This window comes from Ovis aries, chromosome 1, assembly GCF_016772045.2.
Source record: "Ovis aries strain OAR_USU_Benz2616 breed Rambouillet chromosome 1, ARS-UI_Ramb_v3.0, whole genome shotgun sequence".
NCBI lineage: Eukaryota > Metazoa > Chordata > Mammalia > Artiodactyla > Bovidae > Ovis > Ovis aries.
Window position 1 is genome coordinate 262,379,712 of NC_056054.1, and position 26,865 is coordinate 262,406,576.

Genomic DNA, 26,865 nt, shown 5'->3' on the forward strand with positions numbered 1-26,865 from the left:
TCGACTAGAAACAGGTGTCACTATTGCCAAGGATTCTTCTTTGCTGTTGTTATAGTTTTCCTAGAGATTCCTAGATAGATGGGAGAAGAAAGCCAATTATATTTCAGAGGACAGGAATTTCCTTGGGGCTCAAGCCCACTGAGGACTCACAAGGTGCTCACTTTCCTTTCGTCAGAAAGAGCAGGTGTCCAGGAATCCCTCAGATCTGTCCTGACTGGCCATCGATAGGGCAGAAGTACACTGTCTCCCCTCCTATCTGTTGAGGAGTCAAGCAGAGGCAGGTCTGGAGTCCACTCTGTGTGAGTCCATCACTCAGAGGGCAGTGAGGCTCAGGCAAGGGGCTGAACTGCCCCCCATCCTCCAACCCCCATCTCCCCACCCCAGTCCCCCATCTCCTCTGTGAAGGGCAACACCAGGATCAGAGCCTGCCTCTCCAGATTCTGCTGCCGGCTCCACAGCGCCAGCATGAAGGTCCATCAACCTGGGCAGACTAAACTAGAAGAGCAATCAGGCATACTCAGGGACCCTCTCTCCAGGCAAGTCTGGGGCTCAGCTGACCCCAGAGTATGGGGCTGAGTTTGAAGCAGAGCTAGGAGAGGAGCTAGATAACACTGAAGTGACAGAACTAGGAATACAGGGTCTGCTGGCGCTTAATAAATGCTGTGGGAGGGAGTGGGCATAGGAGATCAGGCACAAGTCCAAATGACTTGCTGGTTGCTTGACTATCTTCTAAGATGCTACGGAGCAGCTACTTTTATTAGTTTCCTTCTTAGAGCAAAGACAAAAGCAGCCAGGCAAGAAAGTCCCCACAGTCAGTTACTGTGTGGGAGAAAAGGAATCCAATCCAACTGGTAAACCAGGAAGCCCTAAAAGCAGCTAATGGGGCACTGACATTGGCTTTCCAAGGTTCAGTGGGTCCAAGTGATCAGTGGCTTTTCAGGGGATTATGAGTTCCGGTTCTTTAATCACAGCAAAACGATGGCTCAAACACCAATATTTATGGGGTTAATTCATTTAAAATGAAATAGCTGGTACATTATGGGCTTTCGCAGATGTCCTAGTGGTAAAGAATCTGCCTGCAATGGAATAGATGTGGGTTTGATATCTGGACGGGGAAGATACCCCAGAGAAGGAAATGACAGCCCACTCCAGTATTCTTCCCTGGAGAATCCCGTGGACAGAAGGGCCTGGTGGGTTGCAGTCCATGGGGTTGCAGAGCCAGAGAAAGCAGGCACAGCTGTACATTAGTGACTTTTTAAAACAAAGAATTGATGTTTTTGAACTGTGGTATTGGAGAAGACTCTTCAAAGTCCCATGGAAAGCAAGGAGATCAAACCAGTCAATCCTAAAGGAAATCAGTCCTGAATATTCATTGGAAGGACTGATCCTGAAGCTGAAGCTCCAATACTCTGGCCATCTGATGTGAAGAACTGACTCATTGAAAAAGACCCTGATGCTGGGAAAGATTGAAGGCAGGAGAAGGGGATGACAGAGGATGAGATGGTTGGATGGCATCACCGACTCAGTGGACATGGGTTGAGCAAGCTCCGGGAGATGGTGATGGACAGGGAAGCCTGGCATGCTGCAGTTCATGGGGTTGCAAAGAGTTGGACATGACTGAGCGACCAAACTGAACTGAACTACTTTGGAAGTAGCATAAATTGCACATTTTTCTTAAAACACTGGGCACACTGGGAGAAGAGCTCTGGCCTGTACCACATCATACCTCACCCTCTCCATGTCCAGAGCAGAAAAGGACTGTGGTTGTGGGATAGGACTCCAACCGGGAGTATACGTGTGTGTGTGTGACTCTTCACAAACCAGGTCCAGGGTGAAGCCTTGGTCAGAAGGATAAATTCTCTGAATTTCGAGCCAGATCAGGGCAACCCCAGGAGAACCAGGGAGGTGCTGAGAACAGACCAGGTACCTGAATTTAAGGCAGGACTGTGCCCCCTCCCGCGTAACAGTGCAGTGAGAATCGAATCAAAGTTAATTCATTCTCCTGGAAATTCACCTACTTCCCCAGCTGCAAGAATCCACAAAATGATCAACACAGATTCCACACCTTTAATACTTGTGTGTCCACTTTAGTATTTTGGGTTAATTTATATTAAGCAAATTAATGTATGTCTCTTGTAAAGGTTTAAATAGAGAAATATCTATTTCCCTAGTTTCAGCATTCAGGCTGGATCTTTCTTTGTTGTTTGTTTATATTTATTCACTTGGCTATGCTAGGTTTTAGTTGCCACATGCAGGATCTTTGATCTTCGTTGTGGCACGCGGGATCTATGCCACCCTGGGATTAAACCCAGTCCTCCTGCAATGGGAATGTAGAGTCTTAGCTACTGGACCACCAGGAAAGTCCCCTGGCTGGATCTTTTAAGTGAAATCAGCTTCATTCAAAATTAAAGCCACTCACGGAAGGACTCCAAAATGAGAAATACAACTGAAAAAGATGTCAGCTACCCTGCCACGTGGACACTTTTAGGACACAGTCCCATCTTCATTATTCACAGATTCCTTACCGGTAGATCCACCTACTCAGTAAAGTTGATTTGTTACCCCAAATGAACACTAGCAGCACTTTTGTGGACACCGGTAGAGGAGCAAAAATATTGAGCTGCTGACTGAGTTTGAAAATGGCTACCCTGCCTTCCTGTTTCAGCTCAGACTGTAAGCAAGTATCCTTTTCAGTCTATTTAGCGCCATGTTGTTTGGCATTTTTGTATTTTCGGATAGCGATGTCAATGTTGAAATGGCCCCAAGCAGCATGGAAAGTGCTGTCTAATCTCCTAAGTGCAGGAAGGCTGGCTGTACCCTCCAGACAAAACATGTGTGCCAGAGAAGCGTCCTTTAGGAATCAGTTATGGGGTTGCTGGCCATGAGTTCAATGTTAATGAATTGACAGTATCTACCAGTAAGGTGTCTTTAAGCAAACATACAGTAAACAAAGTTCTGTGATGACCAGGTGACAAAGACTGCTGGCCGGCAGGCACCTGCCTCTACTTGGCCCCTTTTGCTACTGTTGTTCAATAGCTAAGTCATGTCCGACTCTTTGCGACCCCACGGACTGCAGTACACCAGGCCTCCCTGTCCTTCACCATCTCCCGGGGTGATCCGACTCATGTCCATTGAGCTGGTGATGCCATCCAACCGTCTCATCTCGTCCTCTGTCATCCCCTTCTCCTCCTGCCTTCAATCCTTCCCAGCATTAGGGGCTTTTCCAACAAGTCAGCTCTTAGCATCAGGTGGCGAAAGTATCGGAGTTGTAGCATAAAAGATTTTAAAGATGGCCCACATCAAAAACAAAACAAAAAAATCTTTAAAAAATATTATCTAACAAAATATGTCTTTTCTTTACTTTTTTATTACAACTTTCACCGTTATTTTAACACAAACTGACATAACGCAGACAGTTCTCTCCAATCATCTGTTACACATTGGGACCTGCCAGATTTGGGCTATTTGAAGAACATGAACGGATCTCTTCCAGGGAGGAAAACATTTACCCTCTCTCTCTCTCCTACCTGTGGTCACAATTCTGGGGGCTGAGACATGTGTTAAGGAAGCAGCTCTGCTGCCGTGAGCTCACAGGAATTTTAGGGGAGGAGATGCTACACTCAAGTTTGAGAAGACAGAATCTGAGGACTCTGGGGTCACTGGGCAGAGTTCTAGAAGGGAGTTGGGTCTCAGGGTCCATATCTGGGAGAAATGGGAGGTACAGGTGATGCTCCTTAAGGAGCTTGGTTACCTCCTATAGCAGCAGTCCCCAGCCCCTAGAATCAGTACTGGTCCAGGCTACACAGCAGGAGGTGAGTGCCGATGGGAAACTTCATTGGCCACTTCCCATCACTCCATCTGAACCATCCCAGCTCATGAGAAAATTGTCTTCTATGAAACTGGTCCCTGGTGCCAAAAAGTTGGGGACTGCTGCCTTCCCTGGTGGCTTAGATGGTAAAGAATCTGCCAGGAATGCAGGAGACCTGGATTCAGTCCCTGGGTTGGGAAGATCCTCTGGAGAAGGGAATGGCTACCCACCCCAATATTCTTGCCTGGAGAATCCCATGGACAGAGGAGCTTGGCAGGCTACAGTCCATGGGGTCACAAAGAGTTGGACAAGACTGAACAATTAACACTTTCACACTTTCACTTTGCTGTCCTACAGGACAAGCTGTGGAGGCCAGCAGGGCAGCCAGAAGACCACATCTGCCCCACCACACCTGACCTCACTCCCTGCCAACCCACCATGCAGCGGCGGCCCTGACATCAAGGCCTAGTGCAGAAATGCAGACTGGTTCTGCTTGCCACATGTTTGGAAAAAAAAAAAAAATGCATAATTTATTTGTACAGTTTTTCACAATTGAATTTTACAGTTTAAAAAAGATACAAAACAGAAAACAAACTGGTCACATAAATTAAAAGAAGGACTAAAGAAGGAATGCTTGCTCATCATGACGACGCTTTTAAAAATCTGACTCGGGAGCAGGCAGGTCAGGATGGCTCCTGGGGGTGCTGCCGCCCGAGCATCCTGCTGGGATGCTCGTCCTGACTTCCACTCCAAGGTCAAGTCCTAGTGCAGAATCACTCAAGTCGTTCTGCGAAACCAGTGTGTCGGAGAGGAGGCAGGACCTCACAGCACCCGTGTTTACACTTCACACTGGGTCACTGAAGCTGGACTCTCCCCTGCAGGGGAACTGGAGGAGTGGTTGGAAGGGGCCAGGGGGAGGCCCACGCACACCCCTCTCTCCTTTCTCACAAGCCCAGATGCTGTGCTTCAGGACGACATTTACAGAACGTTAAACTGGGAGCAGTCACTTTGTGAAACAGCTCAAGTCGGCCACTGCTCACACAAGCAAAGGCAGCAGTAATTTAAAGCTAAGAGTAGGACTACGGCCCGCTTTCATGGGCACTGACTGAGGTAGTAACAGGTAGACGCTTTACAGGAAACAGTGTTTCTTTAATTAGTATCCCTGATTTCCCTGGGTGAGCTCGATTTCCAGGTGAATGATTAGCAGGCTTTAAGAGGGTCAGCAGGCACCCCACTCAGGGTGAGGACCTCAGTGGGGGCCCAGGGCATTGCACCATCTTCAAGGGAGGCCAGGGAGAGACTGGAGAGTAAGGCGGGTCTCCCTGGGTGGGGGGCCCCCAGCAATGCTGGGGGTGGTCACATATGTTCCCAGGGCTCTGTCTACACACCCCTCAAAAGAAAAAGGTTTGGGTCCCCTTTCAAGTGGCTATCAAGTCATCACCCGTGAAGAGCTGGTCCCTTTATCTCCAGCCAGCACTCTGGGCTGCTAAGAAGGCACTCAAGAATGTTCATCAAATTCCCTCGTGGGGAGACAGGCCCTGGGGCTATCCCAAGTGGCCTCACCGGCAGTGGCCCCAGAGGCTGGCCCCTGCAGATTCTGCCAGGTTTTCCCTCTTCCTTTCTCAAGCCGTCCAGCAGCTGAGAAGTCGCCAGCCCCCTGTGCATCCAAGAGGGGTCCGTGCAGTGGGGCTCAGAGGGGAGGTCCCCGCAGGGCAGACCCCGTCCCCTTACTCTGCACTGGCTCTGCCGTCCACATCCAGCCAGCCTCCCCGGTCAGACGAGGGGGGCCTGGAAGGTTGGGCCCGGGGGTAGGGGAGCCACGGGGTCTGCACAGAACCGTGGAAAGGGCCAAGACATACAGGATCATGATCGAACAAAAGGATCTGGAATCACTTCAAAAAATACGTAATGCATGGGGATTCGAAATCAGCCCCTTCTTTTTCTTGTGGAACGTTGTCAAGGACCCAGGCCGTACAGATTAGCTGTTTGCCTGTTCAAAAAGGAAAAAGAAATGATGTTACTTTCTTAAGACAAACAAAGGTAGAAAATTATTTTCCCCTACAATGACAGGGAGGGCTTCCCTGGTGGCTCAGTGGTAAAGAGTCCACTTGCCAACTCGGGAGACGCAGGTTCTATCCCTGGTCCAGGAAGATACCATGTGCTTTGGGGCAATTAAGCCCATGTACCACAGCTTCTGAGCCTGGGAGCTAGAGCCTGTGCCCCAGAGCCTGTGCTCCACAACAAGAGTGCACGCTACGTTGCTTCAGTCATGCCGGATTCTTTGTGACTTCATGGACCGAAGCCCACCAGGCTCCTCTGTCCATGGGATTCTCCAGGCAAGAATACTGCAGTGGTTGCTGTGCCCTCCTCCTTCCCAACCCAGGGATCGAACTCAAGTCTCTTATGTCTCCCTGCACTGGCGGGCAGGTTCGTTACCACTGGGAAACCCGCCTATAAGAGAAGCCACTGCAATGAGAAGCTCTCTTGTGCTCAGACCACGAGAGAGTAACCCCCGCTCACCACAATGAGAGAATGTCTGTGCAGCAATGAAGACCCAGCACAGCCAAGAATTAAATAAATAAATTATTTTAAAAAATAAGACAAAGGGATTTTTTTTTCCTACAGCATGAAGGTTGGGTTAGACTGACAATGGAGGAGAATGGTTTGTGCAAAGGCCCAGGGACAGGAGGGGCCAGGATGTGGGGGAGTCCAATGACTCAGCACCGCTGGGACACAGGCATCTCTGGGCCAACCAAGCATGACCTTAGCCACTGGAAGTCATCCACGGTCTATGTAGTCCTGCTTTCTACCCCACCTCTTCTGTTGTCATCCAGCCGCATCCCCTCCACTTCCCGCTGCTGAGCCACCAGCATTGCCTAGACACACGGTACCTGTTCGCTCTCTCATCCTGGAGGGACAATCACCCCATGGCCTGCCTCACCTCCCCCCTCAGTCCCTCCAGGACCCCCTCCCAGCTTCCCTGCATCATGCAGGTCCTCAGTGGGACAGTGGGGGTCACGAATTTCCAGAACTCAGCCCTTTGCGGGGTGGGGACTGGCTGGGCTCCAAGTCACTTGAAAGTGTTAGGTCTTAGGTTTTGGCTCAGGAGAGATGCAGGCCATGCCTCACCAGGCACTGCCCTTGGCTTCTGCCCCATCTCCTAGCACCTGGGCACCTTCGGAGACTTGAGGGAGACAGGACTTTCACCTGGAACCTAGCCCTGGAAGGAGCCAAAATCTGTGAGCACTGCCCAGTCCCAAGGTCCCTGTGATGGACAGACATCCGGTCCTCACCCAGGATCTGGACAGAACCCAAGACTGGGCCCCGCTGAGTATCATGCACCAGAGGCAGCAGGGGCGCCAGGAACCCCTGGGATCTTTCCCTTCTCATGCCCTCTCCTTGTACCAGAGACCCCAGCTGCTCCCCTGGGTGCCTGTGACAGCCCAGAGAAGGATAGGCCCGAATCATGCCTGGCAGCCTCACTCTGCTTTCTGCCCATCCCCAGAAGTTTGACGCAATGACATGTGAGTAGGTGAATGGAGCTATCAGAGCCAGAAGCAGGCCCATCACAGGTAACCCTGGACCCTGCAAAGCTGGGCCCCAGAAGTTTTCATCCAAATGCGTACGGGGAGGGGTGCCACCAGTCACAGGATCACACCTCCTAGACCTCCGGGCTCTGACACAGTGAAGTGGGGAGCCGGTCAGGATGGAAAGGTTACCCTCATTTGTCGATAGATCCAGTCTGTGAACACTGTCACGTTCCCGTACACTCCCGGTCGGTACGCCTTGGCACAGCCCGACCCCCAGCTTGTGTCTCCGATCAGCCACCAGACACTGCTCTTCAGTGTGACCAGAGGACCTCCACTGTCACCCTGGGGGACACAGCAGGTTACAGAACAGAAGTCAGTCCACAAGCCACCCAGGCCAGAGGGCAAGAAGGTGGGATGAGGGCTCAGCGGGGTGATGGGAGAGTCTCCGGGTCTCCTCCAACCCCGGGTCCCAGGCAGGGGAGGGATGCACTTCATGGGCCCCATGGGAGCCGGGCAAGGCCCAGCTGGTCATCACCTGGCAGGAGTCGACGGTGCCCTGCAGGTAGCCTGCACAGATCATGGCGGGCGTGATGAGGTTGTCGTACATGTACTTGCTGTTGCACTTCCGGGGCTCAATGAGGTGCACCTTGGCCGCATTCAGGTCATCCGAGGTCTTCCCTGCAACGAAGACGGCATAGCTCTCACAGGAAGCCTGTCCTCACACGTGGACATATGGCCATGCCACTCCTCCCAAGCCGGCTCCTGGGGAACCCAGGTACCTTTCAACTGCTGAGGCATGTGTTTAAAGCAGCTCAAGATTGTGTTTTGGGGAGGACTACCTGCCTCTGGGCTGTGGACCAAGCTCCAGCTGTGTCCTAGAGTTGGCTGCTCATCGCCCAGCCACGTGGTTCCCTGCCAGGGGCCAGCGTGAGGAATTCCGCCCTTGGTGAAGGTCATGAGGAAGGAGGCTCAGCATTACGCAAAGGCAGATCGAGCCTCAGGAGACCCTCTGTTCCCGAGCATCTACCCCCAAAACCAGAGTCTGTTTTATGCTCTCAGCTACACCTCTGACTTTACAGGGAGCTCTCCCCCATCACCATTTCTCTCGGAGGAGTTAACTTGCAGCTCCAGTTAATAAAGATTCCTGGGCGTGACAAGAGTGTTTTTACTTACAAACTCCTCTGAAGGTTTTCTAGCCTGCCTGACCAGGTTCGTCCGGCCACATGTGATTGTTTACAGCCTCCCAACCGTGAGAGGCACAAGATGCTTTCAACTTTCTATATACAGACTCTTTTGAAAAGTTAGAAAATTATTAGTATAGTATAGTGGGTTGATTAGGAATTATATTGGTGAAGGGTTTTTTATTTATTGTGCCAATAATTACTGCTAATTCCCTGCCCTGGGTATGACAAGGGTGTCTCAGGTCAAACCTCTCTGCTGGTAAACTAGCTTGTGTGACAGGATTATCCATACTCCTGCCACTACGCACATGATTGTTTACTACCTCTCAACCATAAACAGCACAGAGAGTTCAGAGTATTTTGAAAGTCTTAATTAGCATAGGGCTTTTCTCATTATTGAGTCAATGATTGCCGCCAGGCCTCCATATCCTTAGGCACCTGGGAATATATTAATCAATGTATTTGGAATATAGAAAAGGAAATATAGTAGTTTTGATGTTAGCAATACTAGACTTTTTGAGTTAATGAATTTTCTCTTTTGTTATAGATCACTGTACTTTGTTATAAATCACTGTGTCCTTGCTGTGTAAAGATGTAACTTTATCACTATCTTAAGACTAAATAGATCCTAAGGGGAATACTGGTGAAGGGTTTTCATTTGTTGAGCCAATATTTGCTGCTAAAGCTCCATATTCCCTGACCTTATAATGAATATAACTAGCATATAGGAAAAATAAGTATTAACCTTTAAGATTAATCATGTTAAACCTTAGGCTAAGTAAATTCCTTTCTTGATTATAACCCACTACACCCTCACCCTATAGGAATGCAACTTTATTTGGAGGGTGGCGCTTGGTTTAAGAAAAAATCACCCTTGGAAAAAATAAGTTTCTGGTTGACTGACCATTATCAGGAAGGATCATAAAATATCAGCAGGCCTCATGGCCAGAAGATGATGTAAAACCCATAAGACCTTTGTATAATTTTATAAGAAGCACCTGATTTTGACAAGGGTCAGGTCTGCTGACCCCCACGTGACTCTGTATTCATCCCTATGTTTAACAAAGGTATATAAGCAAACCTGAAAATAAAGAAAAACGGATCAGTTTCTGGAAAGACTGATTCCCCCATGTCTTTCTTTCCCCTTCTGGCTGAATTCCCATCTGGTACGTGGGTACTCACCAAGCCTGCTAATTTTGCCTGGGCTTCTAAGAATGGACCAGGAAGGCCTCAGTGCCTCCTCTCCTTTGGGAGAACAGAAAGACGCCTGTGGCCTACATAGATGGTGATTGGTATTCCACGTAAACCAAGTTATTCAGCCTCCTTTTCTCCACTAATTTTCCTACTATACTATCCGTTTCTAATCTCTCTATATCTGTAATTAAATAAGTTTTTTCCTAGGACGCCTACTCCATCTCCCCTTCCAATTACCCTGGATCCACCAGGGCTGGACCCCGGCAGTTGCCTGGGATCACTTCTCCTCCATTGCTCTCTCTTCTCTGGACAGTTCCCAGGGTGACACCAGGAGCTCCTGTGTTTCCACCTCAAGCACCCTAACCTTTCTCAACCCCATGCGATGCTCCACTCCCGACTGCCTGCCCTTGCTCCCTGCATGTGGAGACCTCCAATCACTTGCAGGTCTGTGCTGTCTCCATCACCCACCTGCTACACAGAGGTTTTCTAGGCTCTGTGGGCTTGGGGGCTGAAGCAGAGCCTCTCCTGGAGTGCTCCTCCGCCCTAAGCCAGGCCCCTTGATCCTCCTCAACTCGGGAAGTGGCCCCACGCCCCACCATGGGGCTCAGACCACGAGCATGAAGCAGGCCCCCCGAGACTGCTCACTCTCCCGTGACACTCCATCCATCAGCAGATTTGGTGGCTCTGCCCCTACCCCTCCACCCACCTCCCTGGTCTGGCCTCCTTCCTGTCTCGCAGGATGTGGCAGTGGTCTCCTCGCCATGCTGCCACATTTTCTGTGAGTCCCTACTTAGCCGTCCAACCATGTCACTCCTTAGCAGCTCCCTGGCCTACTTGGATTAGAAGCCAGTGCTATCATCATAGCCTACAATACCCTATGCAACCTGACTCCAGACTGCCCCCTGGCCCCTGGTTCATCATGCCCTGGCCACCCTGGTCCTTCTGTTCCTAAGACATTCTTGTCATGCTGATTTCAGCTCAAATGTCCCCTCTTCCGGGAAGCCCTCCCTGACCACCCCTCACTGTGACAAGCCTCCACTGTTTGAAAGCACCTAGTTTCTCATTTCCTATCTGAGCACAATCTGTCCCCTAGTGCCCATAGGAGAATGTGAAGCTTCTGCAGGCAGAGGTTTTGTTTTAGTTTCCTCACTATTGCTCTCCCAGCCCTTGGAAGGTGTCCCACAGATCATGGCTGACTTTTCCTTCGGTCTTGGCTGCTGGGGAAACTTGCTCACAGCTGGAAGGATCAACCCAGGAGCTTCTCTAATCCAGATGCCAAGATACTCAGCCCAGCTGCCATCTCTCCCTTCTTTCTTTAAGTCATTCCACCCATGTACTATTTACCTTGCTTTAAATCAGTGGTCCCCAGCCCTCCTAGCACCAAGGACCAGTTTCGCAGAAGATAGTTTTTCCATGGACCAGGGAGGTGGTGGGGGGGGGGGATGGTTTCAGGATGATTCAAGTGCATTACATTTATTGCGCACTTTGTTTCTATTATTAGAACATTGTGATAATGTGGTGATGAAAGCAATAGGGAGCAGCTATAAACACGGTGAAGCTTTGCTTGCTCACCCACCGCTCACCTCCTCCTGTGTGGCCTGGTTCCTAACAGATCACTGACTAGCACCAGTCCATGGCCTGGGGTTTGAGACCCCTGCTTTAAAGAATTCCTTGTAGGCGTGCCCTAAATACTTCTGGAAGGATGTAAACAATATATTAATATAAATGTACCACTAACCACGTTGAAGGTCAGGAACGGCGGCAGTAAAGAGAAACCCCTCGTCCAAGGTAAGGAGCAGCAGCTGTGCTTTGCTGGAGCAGCCGTGAAGAGATACCACACGCCCAAGGTAAGAGAAACCCAAATAAGATGGTAGGTGTTGCAAGAGGGCATCAGAGGGCAGACACACTGAAACCATACTCCCAGAAAACTAGTCAATCTAATCACATTAGGACCACAGCCTTGTCTAACTCAATGAAACCAAGCCATGCCTGTGGGGCAACCCAAGATGGGCGGGTCATGGTAGAGAGGTCTGACAGAATGTGGTCCACTGGAGAAGGGAATGGCAAGCCACTTCAGTATTCTTGCCTTGAGAACCCCATGAACAGTATGAAAAGGCAAAATGATAGGATACCAAAAGAGGAACTCCCCAGGTCATTAGCTGCCCAATATACTACTGGAGATCAGTGGAGAAATAACTCCAGAAAGAATGAAGGGATGGAGCCAAAGCAAAAACAATACCCAGCTGTGGATGTGACTGGTGATAGAAGCAAGATCTGATGCTGTAAAGAGCAATATTGCATAGGAACCTGGAATGTCAGGTCCATGAATCAAGGCAAATTGGAAGTGGTCAAACAAGAGATGGCAAGGGTGAATGTCGACATTCCAGGAATCAGTGAACTAAAATGGACTGGAATGGGTGAATTTAACTCAGATGACAATTATATCTACTATTGTGGGCAGGAATCCCTCAGAAGAAATGGAGTAGCCATCATGGTCAACAAAAGAGTCCAAAATGCAGTACTTGGATGCAATCTCAAAACGATAGAATGATCTCTGTTTGTCTCCAAGGCAAACCATTCAATATCACAGTTATCCAAGTCTATGCCCCAGCCAGTAATGCTGAAGAAGCTGAAGTTGAACGGTTTTATGAAGACCTACAAGACCTTTTAGAACTCACACCCAAAAAAGATGTCCTTTTCATTATAGGGGACTGGAATGCAAAAGTAGCAAGTCAAGAAACACCTGGAGTAACAGGCAAATTTGGCCTTGCAGTACAGATGAAGCAGGGCAAAGACTAATAGAGTTTCGCCAAGACAATGCACTGGTCATAGCAAACACCCTCTTCCAACAACACAAGAGAAGACTCTACACATGGACGTCACCAGATGGTCAACACCAAAATCAGATTGATTATATTCTTTGCAGCCAAAGATGGAAAAGCTCTATACAGTCAACAAAAACAAGACCAGGAGCTGACTATGGCTCAGATGATGAACTCCTTATACCAAATTCAGATTTAAATTGAAGAAAGTAGGAAAACCGCTAGACCATTCAGGTATGACCTAAAGCAAATCCCTTATGATTATACAGTGGAAGTGAGAAATAGATTTAAGGGCCTAGATCTGATAGATAGAGTGCCTCATGAACTATGGAATGAGGTTCGTGACACTGTACAGGAGACAGGGATCAAGACCATCCCCATGGAAAAGAAATGCAAAAAAGCAAAATGGCTGTCTGAGGAGGCCTTACAAATAGCTGTGAAAAGAAGAGAGGCGAAAAGCAAAGGAGAAAAGGAAAGATATAAGCATCTGAATGCAGAGTTCCAAAGAATAGCAAGAAGAGATAAGAAAGCCTTCTTCAGCGATCAATGCAAAGAAATAGAGGAAAACAACAGAATGGGAAAGACTAGAGATCTCTTCAAGAAAATTAGAGATACCAAGGGAACATTTCATGCAAAGATGGGCTCGATAAAGGACAGAAATGGTATGGACCTAACAGAAGCAAAAGATATTAAGAAGAGGTGGCAAGAATACATGCAAGAACTGTACAGAAAAGATCTTCACGACCCAGATAATCATGATGATGTGATCACTAATCTAGAGCCAGACATCTTGGAAAGTGAAGTCAAGTGGGCCTTAGAAAGCATCACTACGAACAAAGCTAGTGGAGGTGATGGAATTCCAGTTGAGCTATTTCAAATCCTGAAAGTTGATGCTGTGACAGTGCTGCACTCAATATGCCAGCAAATTTGGAAAACTCAGCAGTGGCCACAAGACTGGAAAAGGTGAGTTTTCATTCCAATCCCAAAGAAAGGCAATGCCAAAGAATGCTCAAACTACCGCACAATTGCACTCATCTCACATGCTAGTAAAGTAATGCTCAAAATTCTCCAAGCCAGGCTTCAGCAATATGTGAACCATGAAGTTCCTGATGTTCAAGCTGATTTTAGAAAAGGCAGAGGAACCAGAGATCAAATTGCCAACATCCACTGGATCATGGAAAAAGCAAGAGAGTTCCAGAAAACATCTATTTCTGCTTTATTGACTATGCCAAAGCCTTTGACTCTGGATCACAATAAAATGTGGAAAATTCTTCAAGAGACGGAAATACCAGACCACCTGACCTGCCTCTTGAGAAATCTGTATGCAGGTCAAGAAGCAACAGTTAGAACTGGACATGGAACAACAGACTGGTTCCAAATAGGAAAAGGAGTCCGTCAAGGCTGTATATTGTCACCATGCTTATTTAACTTCTATGCAGAGTACATCATGAGAAACACTGGACTGGAAGAAACACAAGCTGGAATCAAGATTGCCAAGAGAAATATCAATAACCTCAGATATGCAGATGACACCACCCTTATGGCAGAAAGTGAAGAGGAACTAAAAAGCCTCTTGATGAAAGTGAAAGAGGAGAGCAAAAATGTTGGCTTAAAGCTCAACATTCAGAAAACGAAGATCATGGCATCTGGTCCCATCACTTCATGGGAAATAGATGGGGAAATAGTGGAAACAGTGTCAGACTTTATTTTTTGGGGCTCCAAAATCACTGCAGATGGTGACTGCAGCCATGAAATTAAAAGATACTTACTCCTTGGGAGAAAAGTTATGACCAACCTAGATAGCATATTCAAAAGCAGAGACATTACTTTGCCGACTAAGGTCCATCTAGTCAAGGCTATGGTTTTTCCTGTGGTCATGTATGGATGTGAGAGTTGGACTGTGAAGAAGGCTGAGCGCCGAAGAATTGATGCTTTTGAACTGTGGTGTTGGAGAAGACTCTTGAGAGTCCCTTGGACTGCAAGGAGATCCAACCAGTCCATTCTGAAGGAGATCAACCCTGGGATTTCTTTGGAGGGAATGATGCTAAAGCCGAAACTCCAGTACTCTGGCCACCTCATGAGAAGAGTTGACTTATTGGAAAAGACTCTGATGCTGGGAGGGATTGGGGACAGGAGCAGAAGGGGACGACAGAGGATGAGATGGCTGGATGGCATCACGGACTCAGTGGATATGAGTCTGAGTGAACTCCGGGAGATGGTGATGAACAGGGAGGCCTGGCATGCTGCGATTCATGGGGTCGCAGAGTCAGACACGACTGAGCGACTGAGATGAACTGAACTGAACCACTAACCACATCCACACACTCAGCAGTGGCCACAGCACTGGAAAAGGTCAGTTTTCATTCCAATACCAAAGAAAGGCAATGCCAAAGAATGTTCAAACTATCATACAATTGCATTCATCTCACATGCTAGCAACGTAATGCTCAAAATTCTCCAAGCCAAGCTTAAACAGTGCATGCACTATGAACTTGCAGAGGTTCAAGTTGGATTTAGAAAAGGCAAAGGAACCAGAGATCAAATTACCAACCTTCTTTGGATCATTGAAAATGCAAGAGAGTTCCAGAAAAACATCTACTTCTGCTTTATTGACTACTCCAAAGCCTTTGGCTGTATGAATCACGACAAGCAGAAAATTCTTAAAGAGATGGGAATACCAAACCACTTTACCTGCCTCCTGAGAAATCTGTACGCAAGTCAAGAAGAAACAGTAAGAACTCGACATGGAACAACAGACTGGTTACAGATCAAAAAACGCAAGGCTGTATATTGTCACCCTGCTTATTTAACTTATATGCAGAGTACATCATGCGAAATGGTGGGCTGGAAGAAGCAGAAGCTGGAATCAAGATTGCTGGGACAAATATCAAAAAACCTCAGATATGCAGATGACACCACTCTCATGGCAGAAAGTGAAGAAAAACTAAAGAGCCTCTTGAGGAAAGTGAAAAAGGATAGTGATAAAGTTGGCTTAAAGCTCAACATTCAGAAAACTAAGATCATGGCATCCAGTCCCATCACGTCATGGCAAACAGATGGAGAAACAATGGAAACAGTGAGAGACTATTTTGGGGGGCTCCAAAATCACTGCAGATGGTGAATGCAGCCATGAAATTAAAAGATGCTTGCTCTTTGGGAGAAATGCTATGACCACCCTAGATAGCATATTAAAAAGCAGAGACATTACTTTGCCAACAAAGGTCCATCTAGTTAAAGATATGGTTTTTCCAGTAGTCGTGTATGGATGTGATAATTGGACTATAAAGAAATCTGAGCATGGAAGAACTGATGCTTCTGAACAGTGGTATTGGAGAAGACTCTTGAGAGTCAATCAAACCAGTCAATTCTAAAGGAAATCAGTCCTGAATATTCATTGGAAGGACTGATACTGAACCTGAAGCTCCAATCCTTTGGCCACCTGATGTTAAGAATTGACTCCTTAGAAAAGACTCTGATGCCGGGAAAGATTGAGGGCAGGAGGAAAAGGGGACGACAGAAGATGAGATGTTGGATGGCATCACCGACTCAATGGACGTGAGTTTGAGCAAACCCTGGGAATTGGTGATGGACAGGGAAGCCTGGTGTGCTGCAGTCCATGGGGTTGCAAAGAGTTGGACAGGACTGAGCGACTGAACTGAACTGAAGCACGTCCAATGCTCCATATAAAGGAAACAGCCTGGATCTCTTCATTTGAAAAAGGTTATCAGAGATGCAACCAAATTATAACTGAAGGCAGCAAGGCCAGCCTCCGTCAGGAGAGTCTAGAGCCTCTTCCCCTCTGTGTGGTCATGCCAGGAGAACTAGGCTTTGATGACTTGCAGCCAGTCACACAGGCCCATCCTCACCAAGACCGTTATCCTCAGCATCAAAGGCTGGCAGACTTCCAGGCAGCCCGTTAATGACTATGTGACTTGAACATGGTGGGCCATGTGCCTCTCATGTTTAGGTGGCCTCTACACTCCAAAACAGTTTCCACTCACTGTTCCATTTGATTTGTGTTTTTAATTAATTTTTTGATATGGACCACTTTTTAAAAAGTCTCTATTGAATTTGTTATAGTATTGTTTCTGCTTTATAGCTTGGTTTTTTGACCACGAGGCATGTGGGATCTTAGCTACCTGACGAGGGATTGAACCCACACCCCTTGCACTGGAAAGTGAAGTTTTAACCATTGAACCACCAGGGAAGTCTTTGCATTTGACCTTAATCAGGGAACTGTGGTAGGTAGGGCAGGTAGGATTTTCCCATCTAACATGTAGAGAAACTGAGGCAAATAGCCCAGGTGAATTACCCTAAAATCATCCAATCACTCAGTGGTAGAAGCAGGATCAAAACCTAGATCTCCCACTTCTGAACCCATGCTTTGACTCATGGGGCCTGCCGACCCTGTGCTGTGAGACTCACCTTTCTCGTAGGTGGCCCCCCACCCAGAAATCCAGCAGGACTGAGTTGGCTCCAGCATCATGCCTGGATTGGGCAGACACACTGGCTTCACTTTGTCTGTTTCATGAGAAGAAAATGCCATGAGCGAATCTGGTCTAACTGAAGGCCCTGGGTGATAGTCTCCACCTGGACCTTCCCATGTGCATGCACCGGGCCTGGGACCACCAGCCTGTGGCCCAAGGAGACGTCTAGATTCCAATGTGCCTAGCATCCTCTTCCTCTCCCTGCCAGGACCCTTTTTCTAAGAGATGAGAAGTTCATCTCTGGAAGTTAGGGTTTGGGAAAACTGAAGGTCAACAGTCAACAGTCCTGTGATGCAGATAGTTGACACTGGGCACAACAGGGCTGTATCAGCTACAGACTAAACTGATGATGAGGAAGGTAAATGATCAGTGTATTATAATCAAAGGCACAGTGTCAACTGCCACTGACCAGACTCTGATTATGAAATGACTTTTGTAGACGTGCATGTGTGCTAAGCTGTCACTGTGTGGTGGAGGAAAAACGTGGTGACCACATCGTTCGGCGGCCACAGGCACACTTGAGGGCGGCTCAGTCTCTGCTAAACCCTCTTCTAGCAGTCATCCCCTCCCCCAGCCCCGCACACGATAGCTCAATGCACATTTCCTCCATCCAGTCTTCACAGCAGTTTCATTTCCAATCAGCCTCTTAAGATTTGGTCCAAACTGTTCACACACCCTGGGCTGCTGAAACACAGGTACGCACCGTTGAAAGTCAGAGGCTTCTGCAGCTTCATTAGAGCGATGTCATTGTTCTTGGTCTTGGAATCATAATTTGGGTGGGAAATCACTTTTGCTACTCGGTATCCACTTCCATAGAACATGAAAGATTGTTTCAAGATTCCCGCAAAGGCCGCCCATATCTTGGGATTGTTAAGAGGTCTGGAAGACAGAGACGAACACCGCTCAGCATGTAAGGATGGCAGACACACAACACGCATTCCACAGTTCTCAAAAGTCATCAGCCCCCGAGGTGGCATGACTTGTCAGAAGCCACACCAGAATGGTCTCAGGCTCTTCTCTCTCCCCATCTTACACAGCCTCACCCTCCCAGACCTCTCTCCTTTACTTCATCAGTGAATCATCTTCCTCCCGTATTTCTGTACCAGCCTGCAAACCCTCGCAATTCCAAGAACACTTATGCGTGTGAGCTAAGTTGCTTCAGTCATGTCTGACTCTTTGTGACCCTATAGACTATAGCCTGCAATGCTCCTCTGTTCATGGAATTTTCCAGGCAAGCATACTGGAGTGGGCTGCCCTGCCCTCCTCCAGGGGATCTTCCTGACCCAGGGATCAAACCCATGTCTCTTATGTTTCCTGCATCAGCAGGCAGGTTCTTTACCACTAGCGCCACCTGGGAAGGCCAACAACACTTATTCTTGAATCTAAATGTCTCCCTGAGGTTTGAAACCCCATTTCCAGCATGACTGGGTCTTATTTATCTTTATATACTAGAACATCTCCTGGCACACAGTAGGTGCTTAATAAATGTGTACCGGGGAGTAGACTCTGAGTCTAATAACCACTCAGGCACTACCTTCTTTTGGGTGGTTCCCTTCCAAGAAAATCCCAAGTCTTAGAGCCCATGGAATCTTGTGGATGGACACTCCTGAGTTATACACACTCCTTCCTTCAACCTTCGCAACAACCCTCGAAACAGCACACCTGACTTACAGGTGCAGACACTTCTGTCAGACACCTGGGGTGAACTGTCTGAGGCTAATCAGTCAGGGAACAGCCAAGTCAGGCCCAGCCTCACTCTAAACATGACAAGCAGCTACCATGAGTGAGGGTTTTTCAAAACATCCATGTGACCAAAAAAAATTCCTTGTTTAACAAAAAAGGAGGAAAAACGGTATCTTCTACAAGAGCTAACACTATAAGTGATGGCCACCCTCACCCCTCCCCACCCATCTGTATGGGCAACTCTGGGGCCCAGGCTGCTTAATGGATCACAGAGAACCTTCCGGCAGGACAGCCTGAGGTGTGAGTGTCTCCAAGATTCTCTGAGTGTCTCTCTGGGGACGAGCACCCAGGGAGCCCAAACCTGTCGAGAAGGCAGCGGCCTCAGGAAGGATAGAACCGAGCTGAGAAGACTGTGGACTGGAATTCGTCCTGTTCATAGCATCATCCCAGCCTTACACTGCATCCCTGTGCTGACTCAAAGCGATGGACACACGCTATGGGATGTGTTGGCCACAGTTTCACGTGCTTCACAAGTCATCCGACCCTCCCTGTGACGCCAGGGAGGCGCCCTCAGAAGCCCCAGTTGTCCCCAGGGAACCACCGCAGAAGCCCAGGCTCCGCCCCCTACTCCTCTGGTTCCGCCCCTTCCCTCAGGCCACGCCCCCTTTCTCAGGCCCCGCCTCCTCGAGACTTACTCCTCTACACAGTGCGCGGCTGTCACGATCCACTCCGGGGTGATGATGGAGCCCCCGCAGACGTGGATGCCCTGCACGTGCAGGCTAACCTGCCAGGGCCATTCGCCCGAGTTAGCATTCGATCCCCCCACGATCCGGCTCTGGCGACTCGTCTTCACGGCGACCCCGCATTCTGACAGTGACAAGCACAGTGCAGCCGGCCAGTGAGCAAAGCAGGGCCGCCCCCACCCAATCCCACTACGCCCCTGCCGCCCCACCTTCCTGCCTCCCCCGGACACCTGCCACATTGTGTGCCCAGACAGTTCCCATCCCAAGGTTCCGGCCTGGCTGCAGGGTGACCATTATCTCCTCTTGTGCCTGTTTCTTTGGGCTCTGACTTTAGAAAACGCTGCCTGGTCTCTTTCGGCTGGGGTGGGGGGCCAGAGGACACTCCTCGAGCAACCACCCCTACCCCATCCCCGCAGCCACCTCCAGGAAGCTCCACTTCTGATAGCCCTGGATGCCGCCTGTTGCTTGGCACTTGTGTGATTCCATCAGCATCTCCCAGATACCCATGTAGCAGGGCAGATAACAAAGGCCCTGGGACCCCCTTGAATGCTCAGAGACCCCAAGATTCCTGAACAAAGCTAAGGAGGGCTTTTGTCCTATGCACTGCTCTCAAACCATCACAAGGTGGACAGTGTGGGTAGGAGGGCAGGGCAGGCACCACGCTCTCCTAGTACCTAAAGAAGCTTGAACTAACCTGTGTGGGAAGTTACTGCCAGGACCACTGGGGAATGGTGTCCACCCTGGAACAACTGCCTGCTTCACCTGTTCAAACTGGGAATCCAAGCTTCAGGACCGAGACCCATACGGGAAGAGGATGGGGCCATACCAGAGAAATGAGTTCAGGGACAGTATCCTCCATACCCATAAAAGGTTTGGAAAATGTGAAAGTGTTAGTTGCTCAGTCATGTCTAACTCTTTGCGACTCCATGGATTGTAGCCCATCAGGTTCCTCTGTCCATGGAATTTTCCAGGCAAGAATATTGGAGTGGGTTGCCATTTCCTTCTCCAAGGGATCTTCCTGACAGAGGGACTGAGCTCAGATCTTCCGCAGTGCAGGAAGATTCTTTACTGTCTGAGCCACCAGGGAAGCCCAAAAAGGTTGGAAACTATAAGTAGTCCAAACGCTGGAATGGGGACACCCATGGGTCTCCAGCCCCACAATGTGGACAGCACAGAGAGGGCCCGTCCATCTCTGGAGCTTGTCTGTCCTCAGGGGACAGCTGGTTCTCGGACCAAAGCAGTAGGTGTCTAAAGTTATCCAGATTCAAGAACGGGAACTCTTGGGCAAGGTGCTGGGCATGTCCTGATGCGTTACTCCACCTTCTATCTCCAAGTCCCTCAAAGACACACTGGGATACATTTCAGTAAGGTATCAAATTTGATACTATTTGATTTTGGTATCAAATGGAATACCAAAATGTATCCCATTTTAGAAACACAAAACAGAAAACCAAGAATCACTTACCTATACAGCGTAAAGAAACCACTGTTTTTGAAGAACAGACATCGCTGCAAAAGAAGAGGGGGAAATTCTGGTCACTATAACAATCAAGACACTGGATTCTCAAAATACTTAGAAATAAATATTTTCTTCCAATGTTCTCACTCCCTGCCTCTTTAGATATAGAAGAGTTTGCAATTGAAGACATGAATAGAGAAAGTAAATACATAGGGGGACAGTAGTAAAGAGTAGACACCAAGTCAAACTGGAAGGTTAAAATCCAAGCTGTGTGACCTTGGGCAAGGCACTTAACCTCTCTGTGCCTTGATTTCCCCATCAACAGAATGGGCTAATAATAGTACCAAAGGTAGTTGTGAAGATAATCACACATTGTGTGTGTGTGTGTGTTAGTCATTCAATCGTTTCAAGTCAAAACACACATCATATCAGCTGTCATTTTTTTTCTTGGAGTTTAAAATCATCCTTTAATTTTGTAAGGAAGACTTTTGTAAACTTCCAGCTTCTTGTAACATCTTCATATGAACTGCACAGAAAACTATACAACCATTTGCCTGGGAACAGAAGAAGAGTTACTCCTTGGGAGGCAAACATTCCAGGTTACAAATGAAAAAGAACTAACAAATGCATTCCACTGTACACTGAATTTTCTCCAACATGTTGAAAAGAGAAGCAGCATTGATGCCCAGGTATTTGAAGCTGGCAGTGTTCCTTTTTTTTTTCCTTCCTTATTTATTTTTTAAATTATGGAAGTATAACACATTTACTGCAGATTTGGAAAATACAGAACAGTTACGTATTATTTCACTATATACTACAATTATTTTTAAGTAGATGAAGATTTTTCATTGGAATTTCAATATCAAACTCTCAAAAATTAATGGAATGAATGGAAAAGTAGAAAGATTTAGTAGATCTGAAAAACGCTATGTACTGAATGCCCTCCTGACACGCTGAGAAGGAAAGAGGTGCTGACACCCAGGTGCTTGAAGCTGGCGAGGTTCTTTTGAACATAATCAGTTCATGTGGGGCCAGATCAGTGTTACATGGCAGAGCAGGACACAGGCACACCCATCACACAATCCCAGGTTGTTGTTCAGTCGCTCAGTCACATCCGACTCTGCGACTCCATGGACTACAGCATGCCAGGCTTCCCTGTCCCTCACTATCTCCTGGAGTTTGCCCAGAGTCGTGTCCTTTGTGTTGATGATGCCATCCAGCCATCTCATCCTCTGTCACTCCTCCTCCTGCCCTCAATCTCTCCTCTGATGAGTCTTTTCCAATGAGTTGGCTTTTTGCATCAGCTGGCCAAAGTATTGCAGCTTCAGCATCAGTCCTTCCAGTGAATATGCAGAGTTGATTTCCTTTAGGACTGACTGGTTTGATATTGCTGTCCAGTGCCACAATTCAAAAGCATCAATTCATTGGCACTCAGCCTTCTTGAGGGTCCAGCTCTCATATCTGTACATGATTACCGGAAAAACCATGACTTTGACTATATGGACCTTTGTCAGCAAAATGATGCCTCTGCTTTTTAATATGCTATCTAGATTGGTCATAGCTTTCCTTCAGAGAAGCAAGCATGTTTGAATTTCAAGGCTGCAGTACCATCCATAGTGATTTAAGACCCCAAGAAAATGAAATCTATCATTGTTTCTAGTTTTTCCCCATCTGTTTGCCATAAAGTGATGGGACCAGATGCCATGATCTTCGTTTTTTTGAATGTTGACTTTTAAGCCAGCTTTTTCACTCTCCTCTTTCACCCTCATCAAGAGGCCCTTTAGTTCCTCTTCACTTTCTGCCATTAGAGTCATATCATCTGCATATCTGAGGTTGTTGGTATTTCTTCCTGCATTCTCAATCCCAGCTGGTAATTCATCCCATGAACCTGGTCCAAACCTCACAATAACAAACAGCCCCCTCTGCTGGCTGGCATAAGTGACTGCACTTCTTTGCCAATCCCAGCAGTAGCCTGGCTTCATGCCAACCCACCTTCTGACAAAAAAGCATTGAGGTACCAACTATAGAAGGACCCTCATTTCTGGAAAGCATCCAATCCATGGCCAAACCTAGCTTCCTGGAACCTTCCCCAAATGACTCAATACAAGCCCACATCCCGTTATAAGTCCCTTCTAACACCCTCCCACTGAGACCCCCATGGTTTCAAGACAAGGTGTGTCCTGGTGGCCTCTGGCTGGGTGGCACAAAATGCCAAGAGGAGACATGCTCCCATTAAGAGCGGGTGTTTTCTAAGGATCGTCTGGTCATTCTCCCTGTGTGGAGGCACACTGTGCAGCCACCAGAGCCTGACGCTGGGAAGCATTGAAGGCAGGAGGAGAAGGGGGCAACAGAGAACGAGAAGGTTGGATGGCATCACCAACTCAACGGACATGAGTTTGAGCAAACTCTGAGAGATGGGGAAAGACGGGGAAGCCTGGCGTGCTGCAGTCCGTGCGGTCAAAAGAGTCAGACACGACTAAGAGACTGAAGAACAACGCAACCTCAGGGCACGAAGCGATCGCTCAGACGAGCCCTACCAGGAGCCCGAGGTTCAAGCATCAAAGTGCTACGTCTGAAAGCAAACCGGAAAGAAGTCCTCCCAGCCCCCTGACGAGCATGCGGGTACCATGTGCCTCTTCTTTCCTCCAAAGTGTGAAGCCTTGAGTTACCACAAGGCGGCAGCCTTCCCTCCCTTACTCAGCCGTGGTTCCCAGTAACTGAGCAAGACAAGGAGACGATATTTACAAAGAGCCCAGGCAGCTGTGTTCAGCTTCTCAGGGGGGCAAGCCACGGCCCGCTGTTTTGATGGCCACACCTGGCCATGGGCACCCTTCCTCCTAGGCTCAGCCTGTCACATTCTTGGGGACGGCCAGGCTCAGGTGCCCCGGGCAGAAGGCAGCCCCCCCCCCCCCCCCCCCCCCCGGGCCACCAGGAACACAAACCCACTCACAGAAAAGGAGGGGGAAGCTTGACTTGTCCTTCTTTCCCTAAACACAGCACCTGGCACCTGGCCAGCAGGGAGGGGACAGCATGGTTTGGGTGAGTGATGGGGAACTGGGAGCTGAGGAAGCTGTATGCTGTGTGTCTTTCCATTTGGATAACAGTATTCTATACTCTCTTGTGGCTCAGTGGTAAAGAATCTGCCTGCAATGCGGGAGACCCAGGTTTGGTCCTTGGGCCGAGAAGATCCCCCTGGAGGAGGGCATGGAAACCCTCTCCAGTATTCTTGCCTGGAAAATTCCATGGACAGAGGAGACTGGAGGGCTACAGTCCATGTGGTCGTGAAAGAGTCGGACAGGACTTAGTCACTAAATAACACCAGCATGAATGATTCTAGGAAGACTGCAAGCATTTTAAACATATGCAACACAAACTGAGTAGCTTAAGCCTAGCCCTCTCCCCCACCCTCCTAACTAGTCAAACGATCAACCCGTGGCACCAACTCAGGTTCACGTCCACCCACTGGACACACTGTGACCTTCCCAGCACTGCAAGTTGGCCTCCAGGTACAGAAAACACTGGCGTACTGGAGTAGCCGCTAGCTCCCAGGCCCACCCCTCACACAGCATCCTCTGACTCCACGGCTGGGGCTGGGGGACCAACCTTCCCCACTGCCTGGGCTGAGAGGACCTCTGGGAAGCAGAGTTTCCAGTGTGAAACCAGCAGGGTCCTGCGAAAACCAGGATGAGCTGATCACCCCAGTGGGGTCACGAGACATTCTTCTGGACCCCTAGACACACACCCTGACAGACACTAAGATGCATCTCTAGTGTCTGCAGAGAAGGAAATCGGGAAAGAGGAATCTTCATTCTGTAATGTTACCCAATACCCTGGAGGGCAGACGGCACACACAGGTGGCCAGTAGACCATAGCTGCTTCCCAAGGTGGCGCTGATGGTAAAGAACCCGCCAGCAATGCAGGAGATGTGGGTTTGATCCCTGGGTCGAGAAGATTCCATGGAGGAGGAAACGGCAACCCACTCCAGTATTCTTAGAATCCCATAGACAGAGGAGACTTGTGGGCTACAAAGAGTCAAACATGACTGAAGCAACTTAGCACGAACACCTCCCTAGAACGAACCCAGAGCTGCTCAGTGATGGGTCCTACTTAGAGTCCGGTCTCCTGCCTGTGAGGAACTCAAACTCTCACCAGCAAGAGAGAAATCAAACTCTAATGGTGATTCTCCCAGACATCCCCCACTCATCTGCAGTTTTTGAAAGGAAAAAAGAAACAACCATGCCCAATGCACCCATGAAAAGATGTTCAACGTCACTAATTATTAGAGAAACGCAAATCAAAACAACAATGAGGTATCACCTCAACACTGGTCAGAAGGGCCATGATTAAAAAGTCTCCAAATAACAAATGCTGGACAGGCTGTGGAGAAAAGGGAACCTTCCTACACTGTCAGGCGGAATGTAAGTTGGTGCAGCCACTATGGAGAACAGTGAGGAGATTCCTCATTTCAATTTAGTTCAGTCGCTTAGTCGTGTTTGACGCTTTGTGATTCCATGGCCTGCAGCACGCCAGGCTTCCCTGTCCATCACAAACTCCTGAGCTTGCTCAAACTCATGTCCATCGAGTCAGTGATGCCATCCAATCATTTCATCCTCTGTTGTCCCCTTCTCCTCCTGTCCTCAATCTTTCCCAGCATCAGGGTCTCTTCCAGTGAGTCAGTTCTTCCCATCAGGTGGCCAAATTACTGAAGTTTCAGCTTCAGCATCAGTCCTTCCAATGAATATTCAGGACTGATTTCCTTTAGAATGGACTGGTTGGATCTCCTTGCAGTCCAAGGGACTCTCAAGAGTCTTCTCCAACACCGCAGTTCAAAAGCATCAATTCTTCAGCACTCAGCTTTCTTTACAGTCCAACTCACACATCCATACATGACTACTAGAAAAACCATAGCTTTGACAAGACAGACCTTTGTTGGCAAAGTAATGTCTCTGCTTTTTAATATGCTGTCTAGGTTGGTCATAGATTTTCTTCCAAGGAGCAAGCATCTTTTAATTTCATGGCTGCACTCACCATCTGCAGTGATTTTGGAGCCCAAAGAAATGAAGCCTCTCACTGTTAACCCATCTATTTGCCATGAAATGATAAGACCAGATGCCATGATCTTAGTTTTCTGAATATTAATCCAAATTTTCACTCTCCTCTTTCACTTTCATCAAGAGGCTCCTTAGTTCTTCTTCACTTTCTGCCATAAGGATGGTGTCATCTGCATATCTGAGGTTATTGATATTTCTCCCAGCAATCCTGATTCCATCTTGTGCTTCATCCAGCCTGACATTTTGCGTGATGGAGTCTGCATATAAGTTAAATAAGCAGGGTGACAATATACAGCCTTGACATACTCCTTTCCCTATTTGGAACTAGTCTGTTGTTCCATGTCCAGTACTAACTGTTGCTTCTTGACCTGCATACAGGTTTCTCGAGAGGCAGGTCAGGTGGTCTGGCATTCCCATCTCTTTCAGAATTTTCCACAGTTTGTTGTGATCCACACAGTCAAAGGTTTTGGCATAGTCAATAAAGCAGAAGTAGATGGTTTTCTGGAACTCTCTTGCTTTTTTGATGATCCAACGGATGTTGGCAATTTGATTTCTAGTTCCTCTGCCTTTTCAGCTTGAACATCTGCAAGTTCATGATTAACGTATTGTTAAAGCCTGGCTTGAAGAATTTTGAGCATTATTTTGCTAGCCTGTGAGATGAGTGCAATTGTGTGATAGTTTGAACATTCTTTGGCATTGCCTTTCTTTGGGATTGGAATGAAAACTGACCTTTTCCAGTCCTATGGCCACTGCTGAGTTTTCCAAACTCGCTGACATATTGAGTGTGGCACTATCACAGCATCATCTTTCAGGATTTGAAATAGCTCAACTGGAATTCCATCCCCTCCACTAGTTTTGTTTGTAGTGGTGTTTCCTAAGGCCCACTTGACTTCACTTTCCAGGATGT

General features: G+C 48.1%; 1 protein-coding gene across 6 annotated transcripts in view; it reads right to left on the minus strand.

The window, feature by feature from the left end:
* Positions 1-3,351: 3,351 nt before the first annotated feature.
* TMPRSS2 (transmembrane serine protease 2) overlaps positions 3,352-26,865 on the minus strand; it is a 50,533-nt gene continuing 27,019 nt past the window's right edge. For 3 of the 6 annotated variants that reach the window (XM_027960704.3, XM_042237359.2, XM_060396044.1), the window contains exons 8-14: positions 20,914-20,957; positions 19,401-19,572; positions 17,726-17,901; positions 16,961-17,056; positions 7,874-8,016; positions 7,528-7,680; positions 3,352-5,798 (exon numbers count right to left, since the gene is read on the minus strand). In XM_027960704.3, the coding sequence (XP_027816505.2) occupies positions 5,787-5,798; positions 7,528-7,680; positions 7,874-8,016; positions 16,961-17,056; positions 17,726-17,901; positions 19,401-19,572; positions 20,914-20,957 (796 nt within the window). In that variant the 3' untranslated portion in view covers positions 3,352-5,786. Of the gene's footprint in view, positions 7,681-7,873; positions 8,017-16,960; positions 17,057-17,725; positions 17,902-19,400; positions 19,573-20,913; positions 20,958-26,865 lie in introns of all 6 variants that reach the window. The other 3 variants (XM_060396024.1, XM_060396030.1, XM_060396035.1) reach the window with 1 other exon arrangement.